We start from the raw sequence: 23,329 nt of genomic DNA on the forward strand, positions 1-23,329 counted from the left end.
CCATGCTAAATAGACCGGTCAGAAGAAGAACAAGGGGGTGACCTAAACTTAGATATCTGGACGATTTAAGGGAGATTGGAGTAAGGGGATGATGAAGACAGACATTCGACAGGGAAGATGGAAGATATATTAATATCAAATTTACTCAGTTTCCGATATACGAAGACGTATATTTCAATGCAACAAAACGTTTTTAAGTTATTTGGTGGGTATGCTTGATGGTTTAATACATTGAAACTTGCTCAGTTTTCGGTTTGGATTGCATCAAATTTAGCTATGTTCGTCTTTTGACTTCGCCTCTGGAATCTTTCTCCCAGTCCCGCATTACTTAATAAAACAGTATATAGGAGTCTCAAAGAAGGTGATCCTTGGGGAGACCAATCATACACTCAATACACTTACCATTCCCTTATTTTGGACAATCGTTTTTAATATTAAGTAATGATAAAAATTGGAGCATATCGTAATTTTTCTATTACTTTTTTTATTTAAAACAATTTTTATAAATATACCAATTGTTTGTGTTTTTGGTTAATATATTGACAAAAAAATCACTATGCGAACTCGAATTGACAGATTTGAATTTATCTATTTGATCTTAGGTTAGGCTAAATAGAAAAAAATGAGTACTGCATGTTTGAAAACATTTACCTTGTGTTAGTTGATCAGAACTACCAATATAGTAAGTATTTTCACATATTTCAGTAGGACTCAATAATTAAAATTTATAGTTCCTATTTTTGTAGTATTCATAATCTTCTCAGCATATTGTAGTTATACAGTTGATGTTAATAAAAGCTAACATTGCGTGGGTTTTTAAAATACCAAAACATCTCTTTGGTGATTTGGTAGTAGCTTAAAAACAGTAGAATCTGGTAAAATTTACCGATTACTCTTTAATCTTTGGGGCTATTTAAAATCTTTTAAACGATTAGAAAACCTAATGTTCTAGATAACAAGAACTTTCATTATTTAAGTGGTAGCATTCGCAATGTTAAAGATTTCTTCACTTGCCTGATCTATAAGATGTAGACCAGCTCGTGGCATCCTTCAAAGTAATGATCATTCAAATGATTGCGTTGCTTAAGTCATTCACGACGGTTCAGTTTTTGTAATGGCTTCAGTGTCATTGTCAAATTTGTTCCATTCGGCTCTGATTGTCGACGAAATTGAAATGAAGTCATTTCAAAATGTGAACATATTCACTGTGCAAAACACCTTGTGAGACAGGCGACTCTTTTTCTGCTATGTCATCGCAACAACGTCAAGCTATAATCACAAGTTTTACATGTTGGAAGATGGATCAGAAATCAGGTCACTATCAACAGTTGTACGGCCATTTTTAAACGCATCTCCAAAGAAGTTTTGAATCATTCGAATCGTTTAGAATATTGCTAACCAGATGCTTCTTGTTGGTAGCTTCAGTATACGGCAAATTTGTGAATACTTACTGATTACGCTCTTCCCTAGAAGCCGTTGAAATGTTTTGATGGAAAGTTGTAAACGAAGATGGATACTTTTGGAACAGACCTCGTATATCTCTTCTCAGATACAATTCTCACCCTTCTCCAATCTTCTCGTGTTCCTTTTAGATTTTAAATACTTTAAATTTTGACCACTACACAACCTGTTTAGGTATAAAACAAGTCGATAACTTGCTCCTTAATCTTTCCAATATGTTTCCAGTTTTTATATATGTGTGTATTTCGATTTGTATCACATCTAGGTATCGAGTAACCTATTTTATTGGGGTTTCAATCTATACATTTTCTTCCACTTTAAGTAAAAATAAAAGTGCAAATTTTGAAAAGAATTTAATTGATTTGTATCCAAAGCATTAGTTTTATCTTTACCTGTAGTTTTTGCTCTACTAGTGACACCTACATAGGTCTTTAGGTGTTATATGTGAAGGATGGGAATTCAATATCCTAATTTTTGGAAACTAACACTTTAACGAACGATATTCCCTAGCGCCACCTTGTGATTTAAGTAAGAAATAATTTAATTATACATTTGCATAGGGATTTTGTGCTTTTTGCGCGTATATTCCTGTTGTTTAGGGTTTTTATCTTTGATCCTTTTTCAGTAACTCTTATCGGTCGTTATGTACAACAAGCTTTTTTACTTCCAAGTAGTAATTATGCATTAAATAAAAATTGTATTAATGCTGCCAGTAAATGTACATTGTTTTTTATGTAGATACCACACAATGTATGTAATGTAATACAAATGTAAAAATTGACATACAAAATAATTAGTAACTCATACTTGTCTGAAACTACTGTTTGTTCTAATAATTCCATATAGCCTGTGATTTACTTTATATTTTGTGATTATATACATATATCATTCCACTTCTAGATAAATGCACACATTTTCAAGTATAGTTTAAAAAATTTAACTAGAAGAAACGTACATGCCAGAATATAAATATATTAATAATAATATTGTTTTGTTTAATATCTATAGAATATTTATTTTTAGCTTATTTGAATACAATAACTTATGTTTCCAAAAATAACGTAGAACATTTATAATAAATATTTAATAATAGTGTATTTAATTTGGAATTTGTTGGTGCTTTTTTAATATTTATAGGTAAATATTGTCTTTGAGTTGCAACTTTGTTAAGCATACATTAATATTCACGAAATATATGTAATTTTTGGTGTAAAATTGTTCGTATTTTTTGTACTTTTTTAAACCAGTTATTGTTGAAAATAAACCAAGTTTTCATAATGTTTTCTTATTAATATCCTCACCATTACGACTTGCATAATAAACATGATAACAAGCTTTTCCACAAGAAAATCAATGAAATATCCGAATAAAAAACCAACAAAAAAGTTGTATAAAAAGGAGATAAACTTTATATCAACAAAAAAGCGTATACAGCAGAACAACTAGAGGAGGGCGGTACATCTCCATAAGTAAGTATATACATTTTTCTTCATTAAGTAAGCTGAGAGCTGCTTCTTTGATTTTTCTCTTTTTCGTGTCTGTTTCTTTCATGATTATCGATCCATATTTCCATTATACTCTGTGTTCATTGTCCCAGGCATGTTTGCATATCTCTGATTTGTCGAAGTCTCTGTTTTTGATGTATGTTTTATGCTCATTTAACCGGACACTTAATGGTCTTGCGGTTTCTCCCACATAAAAATTGTTACACTCACGGGGTATTTTATAGATGCAGTCCTTTGATCTTTCTTGTGCGTTTTCAGGTTTGGTTTGGACGAAATAGATCTGTTGTTTTGAATGTTGTGATGTACTTACTTCCTATCCTTTTTAATTTTTCTCATAAGCTCTTTATGTATAGTATTTTTGTCATCCTTAAATCCGTTCTTGTAGGCATTTCTAGATTGCTTTGGTGTTTTGTTGCTTCCTTTCTTTAATCTTGTGAAATTCCTTGTCAAAAAATGGGACAAATAAATAACAATGGGTAATCACCTTTTGTTAAAACCTTTGTTAGCAGGTTTTTTCTTCCTGAAATGCATTTTCATTATAGCATATTTTTTATGTTTACGTTTTGGTTCGAGTTAATTTAAGTATCTGTTGCTGTAGGTTGGTTTGCTGTAAACTTTGGTTGCATATCCTGTATTCTCTTTTGTGACACATCCAGAAAAGGAAATGAGTTGTTTTTTTTCCATGGTGAATTTGATCTTTTTTATTGTTGATGTCCATCAGAAATTTATTCAATGCTTCTTAGTCCGTGAGATCAAATGAAGAACATTTCTAGCACTGTGGGTTGCTGCTCAATGTTTTATTCGAGTTCCTTCATGAAACTATCTGCTAATAATGGAGATAAGGATAAGCCCGCAGCTAATCCAAAATCTTGGTTGTAAAAATCATTATCTAGTTGAAAATAAGTGTTGTCTGTGCAAAATGTTAGTAGCTCCATTGTAACTGATACATTCAGTTTAGTTTTTGTTGTCACTGTATCATCCTTCTCTAATTTGACTCTTATTATTTTTAAACTTTTCTTTCTGACTAGCATATTGTTGGGATAGTAATCTATTTCTGCTAGTTTTTCCCGTTTTCCAGTGATTTGTTTGAATGTTTTTATTGTTATTTTATGTAAGGTCCGTTTGTGACCAATTCTTGGATTTTCTCCTAATATTGACTGTTGTCCATAAGGTTTTGTCCATATCCTGTACGGTTAAAAAAATAATATTTTTATAACATAAAAACATATTTTACATGTTGCACATCGCGCGCCACTGATGCGAATTTGAGGTTAGAAAATATTACGACAACAAAAGTGTTATAAAAATATAATTCGTAATTTATTACATATTGGTAAAAGTGAAATGTAATCTTATCTTTTGTTGTTTGCTGTGCTTTCGATGTATTACATGCAGTACAATCCACCATTTTAAATGTTTTTTGTATAAACTATTCAATATTTCCAATAGACTGCACAATATTAAAAATTTAACGAATTTATTGATTTACCAAAAAGAATACATTAAATTATTGACTTAACACATAATGTTACCTGCTTAACATTGAAATATTGGGAAATAATTAATCATCTGTCAAATTCACGTCGGACATTGTAGCTAGTAATGTGACGTCAGTTCCGTCGTCTATCAGCTACATGTAAAAATATCAACATGTTCCATCCTTAGTATATTATATCGATGAAAACGTGACATGATACAGGCTTCCACCAAAAAATGGGGTCAAAGGTCAAGTGTGATGAAGTGGACTCATCTTTTAGAGCCTTGATAGCTTTGAGTTTCCCTCATTTTTTTTAGTTACCACATTGAACAGGTAGTAGTTAATAGAAAAACGTGCAGAACTATCCTTCTTCTACAAGGATTACAGTAAACATCACGGACTATTTGATGGTTCAAAGATCCTAATGATACTTAATTCATATAAGTTTCCTAGGTTATTGTTAGATTGGCTGATCATGTCCGGTACAGAGTTTATGGGTTACGACGTTTGTTTTATCCTTATCCTGTTCGTTCGTGGTAAAAAAGACCTTGAAAGTCTTACTTTTAATGTCTCTTCCTTTTAATGTACTTTGACTCTGAAGATTTGTCAATCTTAGTTACAGAACAAATCCAGGCCAAAGTTTATGTAGTCAATTTGATAGTACCTTCACGTTAAAGACATTTCATAAAAGAGCTTCACAAGAGTCATACGTAGTTAGTACGCGGACATCTTCTTTCTCTTCATGAAAGGCAAACTCTTCACGATTAACCTTAAAAAGTTTTTTCAAAAGGACCACCTACATTGTTCTTTGTTTGATTTTTTCTTCATTCGTTTTAGAACTATTCTACGACAATTTTAGAAACTTGTGGGGGAAACATTTTCGAATTTCTCAACGGTTTTTCTAGAAACTTTTAATTTCTCCTCTTATTTTTCTGTAAGTTTGTTTGATTATATCTAAAGTTTCGTTGAATTTCTCATCGATCTTTTCAGATACTTCTAGAAGTTTCTGCCAAGATTGCATCGTCCTCCGAATCCTGTGGATCTTCTTTCTCTTCATGAAAGACGAACTCGTCACGTTTGACCTTAAGGAATCCATTTTGAACATCTAGTTAATTTTTTTTTTCAAAAGAACCATCTACATTTTCTTTATTTTTTTTGATTTTTTCTTCATTCCTTTTAGAACTTTCTACGATAATTTTAGAAATTTGTGGGAAATATTTTTGAGTTTCTCAAAGGTTTTTCTAGAAACTTCTAATTTCTCTTCTGGTTTTCCTGTAATTTTCCATGATTCGTTCTGAAGTTTGTTGAATTTCCCATCGGTCTTTTTAGAAACTTCTAATTTTTATTGGTGTTTCTAGAAACTTATAGAAGTTTCTTTGAATATTGTCTCGTCCTCTGACCGTGGATTGCCTCCGCTCTTGATGAGGACTCCCTGTAGTTCCATTAGTTGGAGAGCTCGCTACATTATTTATACGAAAAAGTAAATTAAACAAATCGACGCTAATAGGAGAATATACTGTCTTGCCAGAGTACTTCTAGTCAAGGTGATAGAAGTTTCCTTCACGTTAAAGACTCGATAGAGGAAGGATGTCTCTATATTTCTAATAAGAGCCTTACAAGAGTTACGTAATAAATAGATAATAAGCGCCCACCTTGTTTCACTTCATGAGAGGCGAATACTTCATGGTTAACCTTAACGAATCCATTTTGAACATCTAGTTATAAATTTGTTTTCAAAAGAACCATCTACATTCTTCTCTATTTGTTTGATTTTCTCTTCATTCGATTTCAATCGTTCTATAATAATTCGATTCGTTAGAACTTTCTACGATGATTTTAGAAACTTATGGGAAACATTTTCAGAAACTCGAAAAGGTTTCCCATAAGTTGGTTTTTATCGGTCAGTTTTTCTAGAAACTTTTAATTTATCGTCCGATTTTTCTGAAAGTGTCTTTGATTATTTCTGAAGTTCATTAAATTTATTATCGGTATTTTTAGAAACTTCCAATTTTCATTGGTTTTTCTAGAAACTTTTCTAGAAGTTTTTTATAATTTTCAAATGTCTGTGAGTCGCCACCGCTATTGATAAGGGCTCCTTCTATTCTATTAGTCAGAAAGCTCACCACACTATTTTATGAAAAAGTAAATTAAACAGCAAATGTGTTAAACAATCTTTATTTTCAACTTTATAAGCTAGGCTTTTACAATTTTAAAATTTTTGATAAACTTTATATAGTTCCAACAGCACACCTAAATACGCCTATAAAGCTGCAAGTGATATAAAAATAAACAAAAAAATGTATTTAAAAAATAGCTTCAATGTATATAATAAATATCAAAATTATAAATATGTTAGTATCAATCACTCAGTAATCTCATTTCTTACAAATATTTAGGAAGGAATAGGTGTAAAAGAGGCATTGCTGTGAAAAGTAATTTACAACGTTATTCCTAAGGGTGTAGGAACACGTGACAAGTATATTTACGACCAGCAATCTTCATTTAAATAATAATAAATTTTAATAGTATATTAACGATATATATATATATATATATATATATATATATATATATATATATATATATATATATATACTAACGATATATTAACAATTTTTTTATGATACGCAACACACCTATTAGAAACTGCACAATATTTAGGTATTATTTAAAATTAACAATTACAAGAAGACTGGTTTGTTTACTATTATAGATAGTATTTAGAGAGCAGTTTAAATACCTAAACATATCTTTTGACAGCTCCATAGTACATATTTGACTACTTTATGAACACACTCATGTACTCATACATATCCTGCATGACAATGTAAATTTTCATAAAACAATTTTATTAGTATAACAAAAAAGCAGCTATAACATATTTAAAGCATGATGCAAACTGTTGAATCCGGTAGATTTATGCAGAACATGGAAAAGCTATGTCAACTTGAAATAATGGTCTGTCTAAGAAATTTAGGAGTCTGGAATCCAGCAAGTTCTGAGAATGAAAAATTGAAAAAGCCCAGGTCATCACAATATGCTTGCAATAAGTTTTTAAAATATTTGACTCGCAGCATCTAGCAGATCATTTAATACTTATTTGTTTAACCGATTTTTGAATTCTTTAAGTTGGAAGAACATTTGTCAAACTTAGCTCTGGAGTCTTCTACTTGTATTTCGACTACTTATCTTCATAGCTATCCGTACTTCATTTGTAGCTGCTCTGAAGTTGAACTGAGCTGCAATGTTACTATTCCTGAAGGTTTCTCAGCCAGGAAATTCTCCTTCGGCCAATGTTTCTCTTATCTCTGATCCTTGATATTATTATGAGCATCCGTCTATAGCGCCACATCTCAAATGCTTCTAACTTATTTATTTGTTCTATTTTTAATGTCCAGCTTTCCATCCCATACAACAAAATAGATGAAATGTAACATTTTAACGCTCTTATCCTCAATTTTATAATAAGAATGTGTGTACCTATTTCTCTACCTAGTTTGTTACTCTCATTCATTTAAGTTCTTAAATCTTTGTAGCTGTTAACCCTTTCTACCTGTTTTACTTTTTGGTTTTCTTCACTTTCATTTCTAATCCGTGCTAACACTACATTAATTTGCTCTGTTTACTAAATATTGTAGTGTATCTAGACTGTTAGCTAAAATAACGGTGTCATCTGCAAATCTTCGGTTGTTCAAGATTTTTCTGTTTATTGCTCTACCATACTGTCCATCCAAAAATGCTTTAAAAAAAGATTCGCCGGAAGGGTGAATATCATTAGAGACAACACACACCCCTGTCTAACGCCTCTTTTAATGTTTTCTGTTTCATACTTGTCAATTTTGACGATCGCTCTTTGATTTAAATACAGATTAAATATGATACGTATGGCTCGACTCATTATTTTATCTCGTCAGTTCTACAAATTTCTGATGTCTTACTCTGTCGAATGCTTTCTGAAAATCAATGGAACCGATCCTGATTGATATCTACAATTGTTGTACATTAAAAGCGAAACGTGCTTTTTCCTTCATCATCTGTACCTTCTTCCAGTTTTTTGTAGTCTTCCGTGTATTATTTTCAGGAAGATGGCGTGTGGCTTATTAAAGATGTTCTGTATTGTGAAAATCCTGTTGCGTGTGCTGTCTTTGGTTGTGTAACAAAAATGGACAATTACCATTCTTGAGTGATTACATGTTATTTACATGCTGTTGATTACAATTAGAAGTATGTGCAGGATTTCATCATAAATTCAGCAGGTATTAATTCGGCAGGTAACCCATCTGGGTCTACCGATTTCCCGTTTTTTGTATTCCTAATTGCTTGTTCTAATTCTGCTTATAATATTAGGCGCTGTGTGTCCCTCAAGTTCTTCTTGCAGTAATCCATCATCGTCAAACAATCTCGTGAAAAGCTACATATCGACAATTTTACTTTATGACGCAGAGACGTGCTTTCTTAAGATTAGAACATGAGTTGCATTAAAGCAATTGAAATGTGGACTCTACGGAGACTCTTATCATGAATGAAGGAATTTTAAGAATTTTGCAAAGCAAATACAGAGATTCCCAGGCTCAGGAAGAAAACAGCATTTTTCTCTAAGAATCATAAGGGACTAGTGTAACTAAGCGCAACGTACAATCAGAACGAAATAAAAACACGTTGAGATATAGGTTAGGTTAGGTACATCGTAAATATTCAAAATTTAATAGAACAAAAAGTCTCAATTTTTTGAAAATAAAGCCTTTTATTATTCCTTAAGCCTCATTGCCAAATAAAAAGACCTAAATATTATCATTGAGAAAAATTTCATAATCAATTTTAAATTTATTTTAATCTAAAATTTAATATCCTGATTAAAATTGTAGGCTGGTTTACCTTTCATACAGTTCTTTGTTTGCCTTTTTTATATTATCTATGCGTCAAAAACAAACAAATATAAAAAGACTAGCCAAATTAAGTGTACCATAGTCAAATATGTATACTATTTTATTGAATGCTTTTATTGCAATATGTTTACATATTTACCATAGATTGTAGCATACAACTTAAGTGTAGATGGAAGACAGAAAATTAAACGAAATCGGAGGCTTTCACGGCCAGCACCAGAGTTGGAATTAACTAATCGTCTTCTTTTGGACCGTCTCTTTTTTGGACGACCCGCGTACGTGTATTTGTGGCTCAATATTTCCTACCCTTATAAATAGCTTCTTCAAGAGACTTGCATCTCGGAACAGCGAGTGCGGATTGGGATTCAGTGCGTCTTTTACTAAGATAAGGCAATATCAATCAATTTCAAATACAACAATACGCATTTAAGAAAATGCCACTCAATAAGAAAAAATAATTAAAAATAGTAATTTAAAATTGGAATTGATAAAAAATATGAAAAAATATATATCGAAATAGAAAATTGTTTAATTCGTTTTTTAACAGTGTCTACATTGTAGAATTATTTTGCTATCTAAAATTATAAACGCTTATAGTCGTGAGTCCCAATCCGCACTCGTGTCCCGAGACGCAAGTCTTCAAGAGTGGGTCTGGTCATTGTCACTAACTCAATGTATCTTGAGATCAAACGTGGATCGGTTGAAACAACTGTATAACGGCCTTCGTTTGGGTCGTCGACCATTATTGTACTCCTTTTGATGGCGAGAAGTAGCCTTGCTCCCTGTTTATATTTTCGAAGTGCTTTCGGATCTTTACTGAAGCTGCTGAGTTTCTTTGTGAAAGATCTTCCTTATTCTGTGTACAACGCAGTGAATATTAAGAGAAGAGAGGTGAAACATGTAGGAGTCGTACGATACCAGTTAGCTGCACGTATGATGAGAGTTAGATGCACGTGAGATAAGAAGTTTCCTCTAAAAGATTTACCACCACCTCCTTACTCTTGTGGTGTACATTGCATCCCATGTTCCTCAAGTCACCCATGAATATGAAAGATGTCTTACATCTAGCCTTCTCTCCTGGCTGCCCTAGCTGCTAAAATACAGAATTTTCCATATTGTTTAAAAAAATCCACATTCCGTTTAAAAATGTCTACTTATATTGCACAAAAATCCGTTAAGAGATTAAGATCTGAATGTATTCCCAGAATATAAAAAGGAGGAAAGCTACTTCCTATCTCCATCTGAAAGATAACAGTGTCGCAATGATGTTCTGCATGGTACACAGAAATGCCTCTGATATTCGAAATTTATCCCATTTTTCATAGGAATATCCCTCCCCACTGTCAAACTAATCCAACTAAAAATATTTGAATATTTTTCAGGATATTTTAAGATTTAATTGAAAAATTCACTTTTAACATCACTACCCACATCAATTAAATAGATATGTAACAAAATCTTCTGTATATTTTACTGTGGATTTATTTTCTTAAACTAGTTTAGAAGCTATAAAATTAAGAATTTCTAACAATTATGTAAATCTCCATTGAAATGTTAGGAACTTTACCGATAGATGGCAAAGTTGTGTAAATTACATAAGTATTGAAAACACAAATATTTAGTTTTGCTTAACATGGCAATATCCTTTATTTTGATGCAAAAATCTCATTTGCTTCCAAAAATCCCTCAAAAAAGGGATAACTCTGAAAAATGCTCCAATTAATGCGATGAAGCAAAGAATCGGCTCTATCAGGGGCGTGCGTTGCAAATTTGTTTTAAAGGATTCATATTTCATCTATATGTACGTTGAATATTTCAGTTATTGTATGTGAATCCTTTCCCCAGCTATTCTCCTCCAGAGTTATTTCTGGCCAACTACCACACCTGCAGAAGCTATTTACAAAGGTAGCGAAATTTAGATATGCGAAACACGCCACGTCCAAAAAAGCACAGTCTAAACTCTCAAAACGATTAGTTAAGATAAAAAACTCTTCATTTAAAAGCTTATACTTTGTTTTATATTAATAAACTTGACATTAACTAAGGCACTATATTATAAGAGCATCCATTATGCTTTAAAAAATATTTTTAAGTAATATGTAATATTTTTGACTTGAGCTCATACTAATAATTTCTGGCCTTCAAAATGCCATAAATTGGTAGATAAACTTGAAGATCGGGATCCTTTATTTTTAAGGAGGATTTAGTTTTGACTATCCCTACACAGATAGATTATATATTTAAATCTTGTTACACTAGTGTACTAGGTGAAGACACATGGACATATTTTTAAAAATCATCAAATAACGGTTTACTTTTTGATTTTTTGAAAATGGCTGATATTTAGAAATATAGGTCATTCATGATGCTCTTCTAGCAGTATTGTTAGTTTCTTTGCTTGTAATGGACCATTAAAAGTAATGGCAAGTAAATAATAAGAATACTACATCGTTCTGAATCACATTAAACAATTTACTATTTGCAGCAAATCCATTTTAGTAATATATGTTAAATGTCTAATGAGTAATTGACTAATATCTAATAATATTTTTATTTTGTAATATGGTTTTTATTTTTTTTTTTCTTGCATTGGTTTTGCAATACTTTAATTGTCATGTTGAAAAATAATAAACTTATTTTCCAATTATTCATATAACAAATTTGATGTACTGACCAATCTTATAAAAATAGAATCAAAAATGTTTTATACATTTTTTTACAGAGAGAATATTTGAGATTCGTTCCAATTTCATATTCGTATTTTTCCCAAAAATTTAAGGAGGGAAGTATGGACAAATTTATATGGAAATTTGCAAAAGCCAACAATTGATATTTCGAGCCAACTTTTTGCTAAAGCTGTCATCTATAATATCTGTATCTACTTCTACACTTAATGCTTTCGAACTGTTTACTGTTGGTGGGTGATATAAATTTGTCCATATGTCGTACTATTTGCTTGTAAGCTAATTAAAGGCAATGGTATCTTAATAATTTTGACGCTGGTTTCCATCCTGTAACAAAAAAAACATGAGTTAAGGGTGAAATAGTTTAACACAAGAAAAGTAAACAGGTACAAGTACTTAGGTACATGGATAACTCATAATGCAGAGCATATTCAAGAAAATAAAAGTTGTATTGAAATCGATAGAGCTAAATTTGTAAACATGATGAAAGTACTAGTATTATGCAATAAAAATCTAAAGATATATCTAAGGACAAGGCTACTGTGCAGCTATCTTTTTACATGCAACTCTAAGCCTCATAGTTGTATGAGTATATTCTACTCCGAATACTGTTTGGAGCTTAAAGAGATAAAAAAGAAATAGAGAAACCACTGAAAGGAATTAAGTGGTCTTAAAAAGGAAATTAAGAAAGTTACACAAGATGAGCAAATGGCAGAGCAATAAAAAAAAGGAAAAAGAAAGAAAAGTCAATAACGTGGTAAGATTGTTAATTGATACAAACTACAGAAATATACTCACGGAAGATATAGGAAGTTTCATGGAAAAAACCGAATATTAGCATTAAAATAGATGAAACAATAAAACTGGTAGAAAATATGCTTGACAAAACTGCAAACCAAACATGAGAAAGAAAGAGTCACGTAGTATAAACTAAAGCATACAAAAGATCTGCTGTAACCCAGGAGAGAAAATGGTAATGATTTGCCACACATTGAGAAGAAATCAAAATAACATAGCGAGAAAAGAACGGGTATTAGCCCAGGATAAAAAAAAACAGAGCAAGATCCAAAAATAGTTCTGTTGTAAAAGAACCGTAATTATAGAACACAAAAAATTCTAAAAGATGGGGAGAAAAAAAAAGGGCATGAAATATGGGAAATCAAAAGAATTTGTACACAGATTTTACAGAGAATAAAATTCAAAGAAGATAATGCTAACGTAGCAAGTCAGCAATTTCACACTAGTGACTTAAAAACACAAAAGTGCTCAATACTCCACTAATAGTGATAGTACTATAGAGGAAGAGAGAAAGAGAGCAAGCTTATTATTCACGCCTTCAAATAAAGGACTCGGTTTATTTTATTCTTTAGTTATATCTACTACGCTATTAGAACTTATATTCTTATTAACATAGGAATCACATAATGATTATTGATCATAATTAACAACTTACTCTTGGATGTAATATTTGACCGGCGAAGTTTTGCAAAATTCCACCCATACTTCCTAGTCCTCCAATGGATTCGCCCCCGTATTGGGGCACATGTGGCGGCTAAAAATCAAAGATAATTTTAGACATATATCATGCAATGTATCCTGAAAACTAAAAACTATATGTTTTTACAAAAATAAATGACCTACGGGGTACAATAAAATTACGAGTGAGTTTTGATATCAGTTTATAAATCTGCTGACTACACGGGTACCATAAATTTAGTTTTTTACATATATATGAGATGAAGGGAAGTATATTTTATCCATATAAGTTATGGAACTTCTCGCTATATGAAGTTAATTACATTTCATATTACTTCCCTTAACTAGACAACAGTTTGATCGTTTATTTTCATTTAAACTCCATTCTGGTTATGTTTTGTTTAACTCTTTACAGATTCTAGACCACGGGTGAACAACCGACTGCACACATGCCATAGAGTGACATGGTGGAGTCTTAGAGGTGGCATTCGAGGATTTGTTGAAAAAACAAAATTTAATTTTTCCGTCAAACTGAGTAAAATTTCATATTTTATATTACGTTACTGACTCATGCTGTAAAGCAGCAGCTACAATCTTGCTTAGATACATTAGTGATCATTTCACCGACCGGTGATCGGTTGACTCAGTAGATTTTCAGCTTTTGTGAAATACGCTTTAAAGTCTCTTTTAGATTTTGCTGTGTGAAATATAGTGTTTTCAAAATTGATTTTCTTTTAAACCAATTGTTGTTAAAATAACCAGGAGCAAGCCAAAACGTAAACATAAGGATAAGGACGATATCGCGATTCCTGAATTTAAAACTAAGTGGGAGCAACAATTATTATTTTTTATTATTATTTGTATGACAGCACCAAAAAATACTTACCTTGCGGACATAATGGCACTTTTAAACATATTAAATTTTAAAGGGAAAGAACAATAATACATTTTTTCAACCTAAGCCATGATGGTGTTGTGGATGACTCTTGTCCTCAATACATATCCGTTCGGCTCGCGGAGATAAGAATACGGCCGAGGTCAGAAAGCCCTGCCTGTCGTAAGAGGCGACTAATGGGCAGGAATCGAGAGGTAGAGAGCCGTCGCTTGAGGTGTCGGGTTTGTAGAAACGCACACGGTCGCTCAGGCGACACGGTCACCGGTCTACATTCCTAGTATCCGAGACGAGACTCTCGTGGGACCACTCTACTCTCATTCGAAAAGAGCCTGGGTGGGATAACGGGTAGGTGAGGTAATTGCAACACAGGTACTACGGGGAAGGTGGAGCCCCACGAAACGTTTCTTGCATACGTGGCGTGGCACCTTTACTTTGGTGTCGGACTCGTAGGGGCAGTGGATTCGTTAACGGTCGTATGCCTAAAGGCCAGGTAGACCAGGATCCTGCCAAATTTTATTTGGAAGGCACAAAGCATCGCTATGTCCTCAATACAAGACGAGAACCAAGGTTCTACAGTGGTTGATTATGAAAGACTGCGATTAGCCAATCTTTGTCGAAGCAGATGTCAATTCGATGTTGAAGTAAATTGTGGATTTTGAGTTTTAATATCTTAACTTTATTTTATTTGATCATAGTCACAAAAACACTTTTATTTTATAAATTTGTGTTTAACAAAATAGTTAATTTAAAAACTTAACTTCATGTTATGTCTTATTGCGTGCTTAATAAAGGGTGGTGAAAGTGAAATAATATTACGTGCACCGTGGTGAAACTGTCCCACTCGAGACTTAAGGATATAATAGTTTGTTACTGCTTAAAAGCAGCAATTTATAGGGAATTGTCGTAACGTCTTTAACGAATGTTTTTAACGGCATTAACGAACTTTTTTAATGGGCCTTTGTATTGACTTTTAGTTTGAAAGCTTAACGCAATAAAACCCTTATTATAATCGATTGCTTAAACCTTTTAGAACAAGAAAAAATACAAGTGAGTGATTTATGGTCTACAGTAACATTAAAAGGTAAGAAAAGATATTTTACGACTGGCTGTTGAAATCTTTTAACGAGAAATAGATACACAGGTGTCATATTGAGTTTCCAAGGATCGGCTGAAATTACTTTAATCGAGATTGACCTAAATTAACTGACGATTCAAAAATATAGTAACAAGGGGATCCGCTATTAATGAATTTATTCAACCTAGTATTAGAACAAATCGTAAGAAGATCAAATATGAGCACAAACAGGACTATTTTTAATAGCAGGGAACAGTGCATAGCGTACGCATATGATGTGGTGATACTAGCGAGAACAGAAAAACATTTAGAAAAAGTTTTCCAGAAATTTGAAGAAGAAGCGAAAAGATACGGATTAATAATAAACCAAAAAAAAAACGCAATATATGGAAATAAGAGGAGACAACAAATAATAACAAATATATCAAAATGAAAGGAGCAGAGACTGTCTATAGTTTTGAAAAAGTGTCAGAATTTGAATACTTAGGAGTTACCATAACGAACACGGGAAAAGAAGAAAAAGAGATAGACAAAAGATTAATGAAGAGAAGCAGAGCGATAGGGTCACTAAATTTATTACTGAAAGCAAAAAATGTGTCACGACCAACTAAACTGCGAGTCTACGAGACAGTCATCAGACCCACAGTGATGTATGCCAGTGAAACGTGGATTATGAACCAGCAGGAAGAACAGAAAGTAAAGATCTGGGAGAGAAGGGTGCTCAAAAGAATCTTCGGAGGAATAAATGGAATGGAGAAGACTAACAAATAAAGAAATAATGAGGATGTATGGAAAACCAGCAATTACGACAAAAATACGAGCCCAAAGAGCTAGATGGCTTGGTCACATTATAAGAATGCCAGTGAATCGAAATTTTAAAACAATATTGAAGGAGGAAGAAATAGGAAAAAAAGTAGAGGACATCCAAAGAAGAAATGGTTAGAAGCAATAAAGTAAGACTTGTCAGAAATAGGCGTGAGAAATTGGAGAGAGAAAGCAAGGGACCGAAAAAAAATGTAGGGAAATAACAAGTTTTTAGAAGCCAGGGGCCTACAATGCCTGTAGCGCTTACTTTATGAAAAGAATAAAAAAATTAATTTCAAGTCTTCAAAGCTCATCTACGAGATTTTGGGATTTTCAGGAGAAAATTTCAAGAAAAGAAGTAGAGAGAAGTAAAATATTCAACTTTGCACAAATCCTTTTTCCATTTCACTGTAACACGTTGAAAATTATCCGCCGGAATTGCAAGCAGAAATAATAATTTTGTTGAAAAATAAATAGAACGAGCTTGTTTTAAGCACAAGCAATTCAAATTATAATGAATTTTAGAAATAAGTTTTCACAATTTTTCTTTGCGGTATTGTCGTTTCGGTTCAAATGTTTCAAAAGCGTTTTCAGTTATGAAAGTTGTTAAATCACAATACCGTTAAAAATTTACTAATATTTTTCTGAAAAATCTAATTATATTAGCTGTAACACAAATTAACTCCAACATTAACTATTTAGTTAAAAAAATTCAGATTCAAAAGCCACATTAACTTTCTTGGTGGCACGAAAATTTTTCATAAACAAACAGTGACACACTATTAAGAAAGGTCGCCACTCCTGTTCAAGACGATGATTACTGCGTGAAAATAAAATTCAACTGAAGAAGAAAACGTACTTTTACCGAAAACGAAATTAAAACCCAGTTTAGTTTTAATGTGTGATTATTATGTGCAGCTAACTAATACTTTATTTCCACATATCAGTAGATTTCTCTATTTGAATCCTTAACTCTTCTCTTTATTTTTGATAACCAGTTTTTTATCATTATATTTTGTAAAAAGTAGGTCTACAATCTTCAAAATCAAACAAGAGTAAGAAGTAATATTAAAGTCCGCGAAACAAAATTTTAAATTCGATTCCATTTTAAAATACTCACTTGTTGAGCAGGCTGCTGTCCACTAGATAAAAATCCAGAAAGTAAACTTTCTAGTGGTCCTCTCTGTTGTTCTGGCGGATGAGGATAGTATCCGTATTGCTGAAATAAAATTACAGTATACAATAATTTAAGTAATGTTATTTTTTTTATAAAATATAACAAAAAATAATTAATATGACATAGGTACTACCTATATTACTAATCTGATTGGGAAATTTTTATTAGCGATTTTTTAAAAAGTAACAAGAAATTGTTTACTCACATTTATTTTATTTTGTGCATGGGTGTAAGATTTAATGAGGGAGAAAATACGAAGTATGCTTTTTCTGTGTGACGACGTTAGAAGTGCGAAAATTAGAGGTGCAAAATTTAAAATCTTAGAGAAAATTTAAATGCAAAACTTTCGATACACTTTTCATAGCACTTACGAATGTTTCCAGTTGCATTCCTTAGTTGTTGGAGGGTAATTTCTGCACATGTTCGAACCTAAGGTTCCTCTGATACTAATCAGGATTACTATCAACTTACAACGAGCTATCAGTAGAGTAAAAGTAACCTATCTCAAGATGCCTCGTGACGGTCGGAACTCAGATTAAGTTCCCTGTACAGGGGTGAATAATCCAACGACATCAAAAAGCAACATCGCTATGAACGCTTTGCTGCCATAAGCCCGTTATCTCTGTGGTAACTTTTCTGTTACCTCTTGCTGAAAACTCTTCAAGTTAAAAGGATCGATATATCCTGTTTTTGCAGTTCCTATACACAATGAATATTAGGATCAAGCCAGCTTTTGCCCTTTTGCTCGCGTGATACTCCTGTCCTGGATGAGCTGGCCTTAGGATACATACGTTATTCTTTGACAGATGTACTTCAATCAAACTCTCCGCCTGGAAGTGTCCTCGAATCGAATTTGAGTGGAGTTGATGCTCGAAACGAAGCATTTGAACGCTAGCCAGGTATGCGAAGACAAGTTTTATCGGAGGCCAAAAACCGACGAACGGTACAATGTAACGAAACGTCTCTCCGTGCCATCAGCTTAAGAATACCTTGACAGATGCTTTTTAAAAAACCTTTTGTATAAGTTCCTAGAGAAAAAAGTCCATTTCAGAAACTGTAAGATCTAGAAATCTGGGTGACCAATCAACCAACAGACTAACACACCATATCCATCGGTTTAGAAAACGACCGAAACCATTGTCTTACAGCTCTGGCATGGTGAACTAAACACCCATCTAATTGGGTGAATTAAAATATTTCAGTCATATTAAAGAGAAATTTAAATTATGATAAGTCGAATTATAATTGGCATACATGGGGCAATAAAGTGACGGACCAGAATGAGGAAGACTTGGGGAAAATGGGCCAAACACAAATACCTGCAGCTCATATAAGACCCAAAGTTGCAACTCCTTTTCACAGTGAGTGATGGAAAGGAGTATACAATCCTGACAATATACAGAGTCCGCAATGAAACGAGAAGAGTTAGTACATAATTTTATTGTGTAAGAATTATTTTTTAAATACCTTTAAATACATTAATAGGAAATAAGAGAGTAGCCATTTTACTTCCAATTAAAAAAAATCAACAACAAACCCGCTAAATGATTTGCATTGTTATTTCTGTGCTTATTTCTCTAACTTTTTGTAGCATCTTGACTGGTATTGCTGCAATCTCGTCACGAATGAGGGCTGGGATTGTCCCGTTGTTTGAGGGCTGAGATTGTCCTGAGTGGATCACTTTCAAACACTTTTGACTTTACAAAACGAAGTAGCACATAGGTCGTGAGACCGAGAGGATCAACTAATATTCCCGTTTCGAAAACAGTGGTATTAAGAGTATTAAATTCTTGAAACGTGGCCTGTTGTACTGTCCTGTTTAAAAAGTGTGTTTTCATCGACTCGAAAGCGGTCAAGTTGTGGTGGAGGAAATTCCGAATCATTGCAACGTAATGCTCAGAACTAACGGTAATTCAATTTTCAGTGTCGTTCTAAAAAAAATGGACCGATAATTAAATTTGCCGAAATCGCACACCATTATGTCACTTTCTGAGCATGAAGAGGTGTTTCATGAAGCAAACGAGGGTTTTTACCTGTCCAGTATCTGAAATTTTGTCTATTAACCATTTTCGTCCAATTTGATAAGAATAATCGCACAAAATATAATTCGTTGTCGAAAATGACCCGGATTAAGAGCTTGAACAACTTGCATTTTGGAAATCTTGATGGATAATCTTTCTCGATGATGTATCACTTATTTGAAGGCGTGTGGAGTGACGGACAGTTGATCGGCGTGGACTTCTTACGATCGCCTGTCGAACACGTTCGAAGTTAGCAGGAGTTCGAACTGTTTTGGCACCACCACCTCTTTTTTAGAAGTCGGCTAAATAGTTAACTCTCATTCAAAATAATAAAGAATGATCAAGGAACAAAAATAAAATAAGAAGGTGAGTGCTAGGGACTCCCTATATTATAATAACTTAATTTTGGATTAGAGAAGGCAGATAAACTTTCATGATATAATTAAAAAATAAAATATCGAAGTGTGTATATAACAATACTTTAAAGTTGTCGATTGGAATAAAAAATTAATCAAACAAAAAACAGCAACGAAAACTACTACGACAAAAATTGAAGACAGTTTCAGAAGAATTACTGAAATGAAGAAGGCTAATAATGATTATAATAATAAAAGTTTCCTCTTCTCTTTAGTTAGAAGATGACATAATTAAAAAATAATAATGTTTTAGTGTAATAATAATTTAAAATAAAAGTAGTGTACTTAAAATGTATTGTTATTTACACAGACCATCACCTTTCCGATATTAAATAATTAAAGAGATTTTTCACTATCTAAATCAGAACCAGTGTACTGTAAACACTTACCTCATTACCACTTTGCCTATTTTCCTGACCACTATACTGTCTATGAACTCCTTCACGGGCCATTTCTCTTTCTAATTGATCACTTACATCCTCATGGTTATGCCCAGCACCCTTGTTGGCCGATGTTGACCTTTGGAGTCCACTATAGGGAGCACCTCCAGCACTTTGAGGAGGTGGCCCTTCATTATTTGCTTGTGTTGGACCAGTGTACTGGTTACCTCCGACATTGGAAGGTTGATTACCGCTATAAGGGGGTTGATTTCCACTTTGAGGAGGTTGGTTACTAGCATAAGGGAGTTGAGTTCCACCTTGGGGAGGTTGATTATTACCATAAGGAGGTTGAGGACCAGTTTGAGGGGGTTGAGAACCACCGTAGGTAGGATGAACAGAAGGTGGAGATAATAAACTTGATAATAATGAACCAAGATCTATTCCTTGTGACTGTTGGGGGCCAGAACTTTGATACCCAGCAGGTCCGGGACCATGTTGGCTAGGATTGCCTTGTGGATGCTGCTGTGAACCTCCAGATAATAGCTGGGATAACATAGAACCAAAATCTGGTTGTTGAGATCCAGCTGCAGGTTGGGGTGGAGGAGAGGGTTTACCAGTTTCTTGAATGGGTCTAGTGGCGGTACCAGAAAGAAGATTAGGGAGACTTGAAAGTAAACCACCAAGATCAACTCCATGGTTTTGGGAACCAGGCTGTCCCTGACCTCCAGGATGTTGACCTCCCGCTTGTTGATGAGGATTAGAAAGAAGTCCTGATAGTAATGTACCAAAATCTGATCCTCCTTGAGGTTGAGGTCCTTGTGGTGCTTGTCTTCCAGGTGGTGGCGCATTATTACTAGAGAGTAATCCTGATAAAAATGAACCAAAATCTGGTCCACTCTGCTGAGCACCCGGGACACTTTGTGTCTGTGATACCTTTGACTCTTGGTGACCACTTAATAAATTCGTTAATAAAGCGGAGTAATCAACTTGACCTTGTTGAGCTCCTGGAGCTTGGTGGGAACCTGGAGGTCCACTACCGGGCTGTTGAGAACCGCCAGAAAGAAGTCCTGCAAGTAATTGTTGGACTGGACCTTGAGACTGTGGCCGAGGCTGGTTGACATTTAGGTTCATGTCTTGAGGAAGATCAGGATATATGCCATATTTCTGGGAATATTAAAAACTGATGTAAAATTGCACTAGACGTTTAGTTTTAGTAACTAAGTGCCTGTTTTTAGATCCAGTGCAACTAATGAGTGTGATGGAATGCCCCCGATGGATTTTAATACATTAAGTTAGTTTTTAAAGTGCAACTGATTCTGAAAAATGACTGTTTTTGTTTTACTAAGGTGTAAGGTATTAGTCAATTAATTATATTATCTGCCCAATATTGCTCTTTAAACCGCAATGAAATATATACATAACTCGAATAAAACAAAGAGTTAGTAAGTTCACCCTTCACCCCGAAGTGGCAATTTTGTATGCAATTTTGATATATTTAGTTATATTTTCTCAGTTTTAACAGATGAACCATGGGGACAAATTTACAACATTAAAATAATTTAAATTATCCTAATATCTTAACAAAATTTGGAATTTCTATAAACAAATTACAATACCCAATACCACTGTTAAGATATTTTATTTTTATTTATTTACAAGCTATACATTTCTAAAAAAAATGTAGTTGTTCTGACGTACTTTTTAGTTGCGTTTGCCGTGGTATTACAATCCATTGGTTTTACACTCGGGACATCTGTTTACAGGTCCAGACAATTTCTGGCGTTGTTAACCACTCGCTTCCAAGCTGATCTATCCAGTAGTGTTTGTGTCCAGTTATTTATTTCCAGTGTTCTTAAATCTCTTTCAACTTGGTCCTTCCATCTCCATTGTATCTGGTGTCTTCCTTTTGGTCTTTCTCCTTCTGGTATCCAATCCGTTAATCTTCTTTGAGCTGCGTTTTGTGTCCTATCCTTTCCTAAATATATGTCTGCACTACCTAATCCTCTGTGCTTTTATTATTCTTACCGTGTTTTCTCCCTTTCGTATATTATATATTTCAAAATTCATTCATGATCTTATTTAGTTTTGGTTGATTCTCTTTGGTCCCATAATCATTCTATGCATTCATACATTTAGACGAGCATACGCAGACTTGTTTATAGGAACTTTTCATCATTTATATAGCGAACGATGAATTTAATGAAAATACTTAACACACAAAACCGTGACAAAATCCAGAGAAAGAGCATTGAAGAAAGGCAGGATGAAACATTATGAATAATTGAATATGTTTTAAAGAGATACCATGAAGATGTAAAAAGTTTAGATGAAATTGATATAAAGAAATTGAACCAAGCTCAACATATAATAAAAAACAGAAAAGCAACAGGTTTAGATAGCTTGAAAGCTGAGTTAATACGGTAGCCTCACGTTGCAATTACGCACAATACACCTATTTAATATCTTTTGAAAAAAAAAACACACCGTAATAGAAAAGTGCTGATGATTTTGTAGATAAATATATACTCGCTTCGTAGACCTTGAAAAGACATTTGATAATGTAAATAGAAATACTCTGTAGAACGTTATGGTAAAAGGGGGTTCCAAGACATGTGAAAAATTTAATTAAATGCTTATATCAATACCAAAATAATATACATTTTAAGTCTTAACGAAAAATACACAAAGGGGATAAAAACAAAGAAAGGAGTAAGAAAGGGCTGATGTATTTCTTAAACTCTTTTCAAAATATATGTAAACAACATGCGTCTTGACATTTTTAATTTGCTCAATATAGATTACCAATATTACCAATTTCCCTAAGTTTCTCAGGCAGGATTTTTTCTTTTTACCTAACACTTTTCTACCTTCAATCTTGTCGTCCATGTTATCAATTACATATCCTTACCCATTCGTCTCACTACCTCTTTATTAGTTACACTGTCCTTCCAAGTTATGCTCAGAATGATATTATATGATAAAGCCATATTTTCAAAGCTTCGAATTGTTTCATCGTTGCTGCTTTTAATATTCACCCTGTAAAGCAGCGTAGAGAGTACGCAACACTTCGTG

At 33.3% G+C, this 23,329-nt stretch overlaps 1 protein-coding gene across 1 annotated transcript in view; it reads right to left on the reverse strand.

The window, feature by feature from the left end:
- Window positions 1-6,602: 6,602 nt before the first annotated feature.
- LOC140443965 (uncharacterized) overlaps window positions 6,603-23,329 on the reverse strand; it is a 40,920-nt gene continuing 24,193 nt past the window's right edge. The window contains exons 6-9 of the mRNA XM_072535509.1: window positions 20,267-21,421; window positions 17,384-17,482; window positions 13,467-13,565; window positions 6,603-12,340 (exon numbers count right to left, since the gene is read on the reverse strand). Coding sequence (XP_072391610.1) covers window positions 12,314-12,340; window positions 13,467-13,565; window positions 17,384-17,482; window positions 20,267-21,421 — 1,380 coding nt within the window. The 3' untranslated portion in view covers window positions 6,603-12,313. The remainder of the gene's footprint in view (window positions 12,341-13,466; window positions 13,566-17,383; window positions 17,483-20,266; window positions 21,422-23,329) is intronic.

This window comes from Diabrotica undecimpunctata, chromosome 6 (assembly GCF_040954645.1).
Source record: "Diabrotica undecimpunctata isolate CICGRU chromosome 6, icDiaUnde3, whole genome shotgun sequence".
Lineage (NCBI taxonomy): Eukaryota > Metazoa > Arthropoda > Insecta > Coleoptera > Chrysomelidae > Diabrotica > Diabrotica undecimpunctata.